This window comes from Etheostoma cragini, chromosome 12 (assembly GCF_013103735.1).
Source record: "Etheostoma cragini isolate CJK2018 chromosome 12, CSU_Ecrag_1.0, whole genome shotgun sequence".
NCBI lineage: Eukaryota > Metazoa > Chordata > Actinopteri > Perciformes > Percidae > Etheostoma > Etheostoma cragini.
Window position 1 is genome coordinate 21,237,488 of NC_048418.1, and position 7,360 is coordinate 21,244,847.

The following is a 7,360-nucleotide window of genomic DNA, read 5'->3' on the forward strand; positions in this document are numbered from 1 at the left end:
TGTCCCCAAAACACACTGTAAAAAAACATCTCCTCACTGTCCACTAGCTGCCTGTCCCCTGAACACACTGTAAAAAAAACACGGCCTGTGTAGACGGCCCAGGGTCTACAAATGGCAACAAAAACCAACTTTGCCCACCTGCACCACAAAGCACACACAAACAGTGTTCCAGCGTTCCAGCCAATAACCGACAAGAAGGATTTGGGGGTGGGGGGTTAGTGCGCGGAAGGGAGGGGGACGGCATGATGTTTCGTTTTAACATACTTTGAACGTCAGCAAGAAGTAACGTCACCCAACATCGCTTAGAGCACCTTTTAAATTAGGTAGAAATGTAAATAGGTTTCTCAATTGACACTAAATTACATTTTAAATCCAAATAAAATACATACAAAAAAATTATTTGAAGTAAAGAATTAATTTTGATTATAATTATTTTTTTGAATCAATAAAAAAACATCACATTACCAAATAATTGTGGCACATATTTGATAAATTAAAAAGAATTTGTGAGTTCTTTGACGCATTTTCATCCTTTAATGGGACCATCAGCTGTAATATGAGATCTGAGGAGAATACAGTATGAAATGTAGAGGCTAAGCCCGAGTTTTAAGCCCCTGATGGGCCTTTCCACAGGTGGAATAATTGATGCACTTTTTACCTTTTTGATCAATGAAAGTCCAAGTCATATTTGCAGTTAACACCAATGGTCCTATTTATTTCCATGAGATATAAGTTAATAGTCCAGACAAATTACTGCTTGTAGGCTGTGTCCGTGTGTGTGTCCGTGTGTGTGGTGTCAAAACTGTATGTGCTTCCGGGTTACACCTGAGGAAACAAAGATTGGTTTCTATTTATACTAAAGGCACTACTCTTAGATGAAATGGTAATAAAACACTGTAAGTGACACAGTTGTTGAAAGCCCTGATTCTAAACAGGCTCTAATAATGTTTGCACACCTTTTTTTGTGTTTAGTTTGTGTTAATAAGTTATGACAACGTAATCTAATCTGATTTCCTTACTATTTGAGTTTAATTAAATTCATTGTGTGTATGTCGGTGTGTGTGTGTCGGTGTGTGTGTGTGTGTGTGTGTGTGTGCTTGTGTGTGTGCGTCTGTGTGTGAATGTCTTTGTCCGTTTCTGTGTCTGTCGTCAGGAGCTCAGTCAGCAGCAAAAACTTCACACTTTACTGCAAGAGGTTGAAGAAAATCAACGTCACTGCGAGGCTTTGACCAGAGAGCTGGACGCCACCAAGCTGCAGACCAAAGACAAGGTAAAGTTAACTCTTAATGTATTATTTAGTCGGGATAAAGCTATAGTGCGTAGTTTTTGTCTCCCCCATGGGGAGTTCTAAGTTATGACAACAACACGGTCTGAGCAACCACATGACACAAGCCTTCGGTGACCGCACACCACCACCCTCAAGCTGCTGCGTGCGTAAATTGCCGGACTACACCATTTAGTATACACATCCACACTGAGAAAAATAGAGAGAGTTGTGGAGCTGATGGGCTTAATTAGCTTTGTAGCAACTCATTGTAACGGACGTTCTTTAATTTAGAATAGTAGCGCGCTGTAGCTTTAAGGATAAAACAAAAGAAGAAGTTAATTGTTGAGACGGACATTATAGCTCCATAAATCTACTTCGGCGCTACTACCAGTAATTTTGTCTCTTTGTATCTTTGCAGGAGGTGCGGCTGTGCGGTGTGGAGAAGGAGCTGGCTCTGAAGGAGGCCCGCTGGCTTCAGCTGGAGGCGGGGCTGCAGAGCATGGTCACCACCTTAGAACAAGAGCTGGAGCTGGAGAGGGAGCAGCACAGCAAGGAGGTACAGCAGCTACTGAGGCTGCAGGACATCTTCCACCATCTAATGCAGGGGCTTTCGCGTTATTGAAACCAAGGACCCCTTAAATGAAAACGAGACAGAGCAGGGACCACCTATTACATACAGTATATTATATAAAATAAAGGTGCATATTAAACCGGGCCTGCAATAATGTATATGGCGGCCTAAAGCTGTACACATACCTTTGTACTGCATGGAATGCTAAGCTATGAAAATAATAATTGTGTGCAACGTTTTATAAATCATCTTCAAATGTTACACATAAATTTGGCATAGTAAATCCTTTTTTTTCAACCTGGACCCCATTTCCCCATGCATTGTGTCTAATTTACGGATGTGACCAAAAATCTTTGAATTTGGTCCAGTATTGAGCGAGATTGCAATGAAGGTCTGGCGCAAACCGAGCTGCAATGTAACCCAATGGGCAATTGTGCAGCCTTGATTTGTGTCTTTTTTGGTACTGACAGTCTGAGATTGTTATAAAAAAAAGTGTCTGACAACATCGGCAGTCTTTACGATAACAGGAGCCTATCATTCCTGTAGCCTACTCTGAAACTACAGTCCCTGAATGCCTTTTTCTCAACTGACGTTCCACTCTCCACACCGCTGTCTTTGGACTAAAAGTCACGTCTTGAGATCCATAATGTTGTTAGACACTTTTAGCAACAATCTGAGCCTGTCAGTAAAAAAAAAAACAAGATCCTTTTTAGTGGAAACAAATCCAGGCTACACAATTGCCCCTTTAGGTCACATTGTAGCTCAATTTGCACCAGCTTGCTTCTGCAATCTTATTCAATACTGGATCCGTCCTGGTTGGAAAACAACGGTAGTATAAAATAAAAAATAAATAAATACCGACATCTATAAAAGCGATCATCAATCATCAGTTAAATCTGAGCAACAGGTACTATCACAATAAAACTTCAACCAATCCCTACAAAACCAGTAAATGAATAATAGGACTAAAATGAACCATAATGCACTAAACACACACTTATAAATTACCATTGAAACAAAAATCCAACCAATAAATAGGTAGCAACCAGACTTGGCTCTTGATGTTATTTGTTGAGAAGAATTCCCGGCAGTAGGCTTTTATTTGCCTCTCTACGTGACAAAGGTCTTGTGGATTGGAATTTCTGGTCATACCCTTCGTTCCCTTTTCGTATCTTTTGTTTCCTCTTTTTTTTTTTTTTTTACAAACCTTACGACCGCATTGTGAATTCCTTATTATTTTCCAGCAATTCAGTTTCTCTTTGTTTAAGCTCACCCCTCTCACTGCTGATAACCTCTTAATTCCTGCCGATAGTTTTGATGGTGCCGTTTGATGTTTATGTACTTCCTTGTCCTGCTATAACCTTTGGCATTATGTGATAACATCAAAAGGAGCCTGATCATTTTCTTATCATAACAGCACATCAAGCTGCGCACTAGCTTGTAAAAACCAAATTTATCTCATCTGTCTGTTTTCCCTCCTTCTGGCCCTCCCTCCCTCTCGCCCAGCTGGAGTCCCTGCAGCAGAGTCGAGGCCAGCTCCTCAAAGTCTCGGAGCAGATCTCCTCTACCATGCTCTCCTCCCAGGAGCAGCTCGCCGATAAACTTCAGCAGAGCCAGAACCAACTCCAGGAAGCCAAAACCCAGCTGGAGCAAACTAGGACTGAGTTGGATCGCACCCGGAACCAAGCCAGCCACCTCCAAACACAGAGAGACCAGTTTCAGTCGCAGCTCCTGCAGAGTAAAACCCAGCTGGAGCAAAGCAGGGTTCTGTATGAGCAGGCCAGAGCCCAGAACAGTCAGCTCCATGCCCAGCTGGAGCAGCTCAGCACCCAGTTAAATCAAGCCCAAGTCCAGGTCGCTCAGCTCCAGACTCAGCTCCAGGCTTCCAACAAGTCCATGGAGACCTCTAAAGAGTCCCTGCTCATCAAGGTAGACGTCTTTGTGCGTGTAGTGGAAGTAGTGTTTTAAATTAGATACCCTCTATTTGGGTGCCCTGCCGTATGAAATGTGTCCTCTCATGTTAATTTATCATTTATTTTATTTATGAAGGATTAATTCAATTCAATTAGTGTCAAAGCAAAACAGGAGGTTTCTCAGGACACTTTACAGTAGGTCTAGACCACACTCTATAATTTACAAAGACCCAACAATTCCCCACGATCAAGCATTTGGCGATGAAAAAACTCCTTTTAGACAGAGGCCTCAGAGATGCACATCATATGATTCATAACAGTTGTAGCAGTTGGCAGGCTGTGCCATGGCACCTATAGCAACAATGGAGATAATAAAACTTTAACTAGAAATAATAGTTGTAGCAGTGCTGGGCTTCGAACAGGACCACAGCAGCAGCTGCCAAAAACACCACCTGGACCACCAAATCATAATTTCGGTAAATGTTGCAGTGTCAGACAGCCGATTTAATTTTCACCTGTGGTCCTTTGGCCAGATGTTATGAGACCAGAGCACCTGGATGGATACCAGATTGAATATTATTGGGCAGGAAAGCCCTCACTAGAAAGTTGCTAGAAGCAGCAATACTGCAACAGGATTGTTTTGTTAGTTTGGACCTTGCTATAATAAAATTAAGTATCTGTACCTTTCGATTGATCATAAATATATATTTATACAGTAAAGGAAGTTTGTGCTCCTGTCTTCTGCAGGAGTCTGAGGTGACCCGTCTCCATGCCAGAATCTCCAGCCTGGAGCGAGCTGCTGACCGCCAGCATCTGTACAGCCACACACTCTCCCTCCCTGCGCTGCATACACTCACACACCGCCCAGAGGGCTCCCCCTCTGCTCACTCCCCTTCTTCCTCCCCCCAAAAGCTCCAAGCAACTCTCCCCTCTTCTCAACACTCTCACTTGACCCGCCTCCTCTCCCCAACACACACACGAACATGCTCATCTCCCCCTGCTCACACATACCTCCAACCTGAGAGCCACCAAACGGCCGACTGGCTGCAGAGCAGCAGCATCGACTCCTCTCTGGATGTCCCTCCCAGTCTGAAGGCTACACTGAGGGAGGCTTTGAGCAAGCATGCATGGGAGTCCTCCACCCCCTCAGTCTCCTCTTTTCCTTCAGTGGACCACAGCTGGCAGGGCCTCAACGCAACGGACGCCACGGCAACCTCTGACCTCTCCTTCAACCCCCTCACGTACTTGGCGGACAGTCAGGAGGACAGAAGCCTCATCATAAAAGCTACCTCCATGCAGGAGGGAGATGAGGAGCAGACCAGTGAGTCAAGAAGGGAGTCTGTGTGCACTCTGGTGGGCCAGGAGGAAGAGGAGGGGGTGGATATGAGTTCACTCACAGGGATGCTGAAGTTTGTCAATCAGACGTTAGCCATGCAGGAGGACCCTTCTTTATGGAGCACCACAGGGTTATCACAGAGTGGACGCAGCCTCGCTCCCCAGGTAACAACCCCAGCCCACGCTGATACGTACAAGGATTAGTCACTTCATCAATGAGTCGATCGACCAGCTTCTCCAATGTGACGATTTTCTTCTTTTCTCCGTTTATATCAGTGTAAAATGAATATCGATGGGTTTCGTAATTTGCACGTTATTGAACGATAACACCTTGAGTTCTGGAAAAATGAAAATGCATCACTTTTTTTCTAACATTTATAGACTACACCATTAATAATAAGAGAGAGGCATGGGGAACTTTCCATAAGATCATCTCTCAATGCAAATCCAACCGGCTATTAGGCTAACTGAAATAAAACCATGTCTATCTCTATGTATGGTGAATGGTATGTGATGATGTGGGGTTATTTTAATTCCAAAGGCCAAGGGAACTTTATCAGGATGCATAGTATCCTGGATCCATGAAATAACTGGCCTTTAAAAATAAAATGCCTCTATGGGAATTTAACATAGGTGTGTGTATACTTTTGCCCCCTCTATTTTAAGGAAGAACATTAATTTATTAAATTACATTATTCATTCACAAAGAAAATTGGTTTCTTTAAAAAGTCCGAATTAAGGCATTAAGATGTTTTTTTGTTTTTTTAATTCCTCTTTTTAATCAACTTTAGCCTCGGTGTGTAAACTTTCTCAAGCCACTGGACGCAGACACAGACACATCACTCTGCGTAGACCTGCTCATGTTGCATTCAAAGACCGCCACTAGCCAACAAATTTGCACGCTGCCCGTTGTACAACACATCTTAATAGTCGTCATAATATGTGCTGTGAGGGTGAGCCGCCTTATCAACATAACATTTTGATAAAAGAAAAGAAAAAACGTACGTGTGTGTTTAAGATAAAAGCAGCAAACTGTATATTTAAAGCTTCCAGATTTGTAGCGTTGGTGTGTCACTGATGCACATTTTTCTTTTCCCCTGTTAGACAGACGTCAAGGAGACATGAAGCTGTGTTGCCAAGGAGACGTTGGAGAGGAGCCGTTTACATGGGTGTCATCCTTGTGTCAGTGGGCATCTAATCATCTAATAGACATTCATTAACACCTCACCTTTGATCTTACCCGTTGGGGGGTGTGTGTGTGTGTGTGTGTGTGTGTGTGTGTGTGTGTGTGTGTGAGTGTGTGTGTGTGTTATTGAACTCAATCTGCAATATTGTCTGCCAAGGAAAAGAGAAATGATGTGTTTAGAGGACCACTACTTCCCAGTGTGTAAATGATCAACTGTGATGTTGTTTTATACAGTATAAATGTAGCATTTTAATGTTGTATCTTTTCCCAGCCAATATTTATATTTTGCCACACATCTTTTTGATAAGCCAAGTGAATTAAATATGTTTTTGTTTTTGTATACAAGTGTTTTGTCTATGACCGTGATTCTTTGTTATTCTCCAGAGAAATGTAAAAAGCTGCTTTTACTAACATCTCTTTGGATGTTCCCATGCTGTTGCTGTCTGTCGGGTCGTGTTACCAGAGCAACTGGCAGCTTCCGGTCCAGGAGAAGAAGCATTGCTCGGGACTGTGGAGGGAGTCCTGCGGAATGTAATACAGGCGGATATGGTACTTTCATGTGATATGCATAACAACAATGTTAGACTTGTTTGGGCTCTGAAGAGGATTGAGGAATAGTTTGTACTCCTTCTAGCTCTTTTTACCTATTAGATTAAGTAATAGACAGACAGAAATGTATTGATCCTTTTGGAAATTCATCTTGCACCATACAGCTAAAAAAAAACAAGACAACAAAGACAGACAGACAACAACCACAACAACTACATACAAAACCAACCATCTCTACATCATAAAATATAAAGTGCCATTAGCACCAGTGGGCTATCAATACTAAGGTGCATCACCATTAGTGATATTTTAATATTCTACCAAAGTGCAATGTTATCCCCCAGAGAGGATCACATGATTTTACCCAACTTATGGCTGCAACTTAAGGCTGCACACTGTGCATTGTCTTTAACACTAATGGATTACCCAGGGGCCCAACAGATCAGGGGGCCCCATGGCCAGTGTCTTTGTGTTAGGTGACTGTCATTGCCATGTCTCTTTGGAAAGAAGGGATCAGCCAAAAGCAAGGATGTTCCAAG

The 7,360-nt window shown here is 42.7% G+C and overlaps 1 protein-coding gene across 2 annotated transcripts in view; it reads left to right on the forward strand.

The window, feature by feature from the left end:
* ccdc18 (coiled-coil domain containing 18) overlaps nucleotides 1–6,617 on the forward strand; it is a 20,675-nt gene extending 14,058 nt beyond the window's left edge. The window contains exons 20-25 of one of the 2 annotated variants that reach the window (XM_034887297.1): nucleotides 1,154–1,270; nucleotides 1,686–1,823; nucleotides 3,345–3,767; nucleotides 4,499–5,251; nucleotides 6,191–6,332; nucleotides 6,389–6,617. In XM_034887297.1, the coding sequence (XP_034743188.1) occupies nucleotides 1,154–1,270; nucleotides 1,686–1,823; nucleotides 3,345–3,767; nucleotides 4,499–5,251; nucleotides 6,191–6,211 (1,452 nt within the window). In that variant the 3' untranslated portion in view covers nucleotides 6,212–6,332; nucleotides 6,389–6,617. Of the gene's footprint in view, nucleotides 1–1,153; nucleotides 1,271–1,685; nucleotides 1,824–3,344; nucleotides 3,768–4,498; nucleotides 5,329–6,190; nucleotides 6,333–6,388 lie in introns of both variants that reach the window. The other variant, XM_034887295.1, reaches the window with a different exon arrangement.
* The last annotated feature ends 743 nt before the right edge of the window (nucleotides 6,618–7,360 follow it).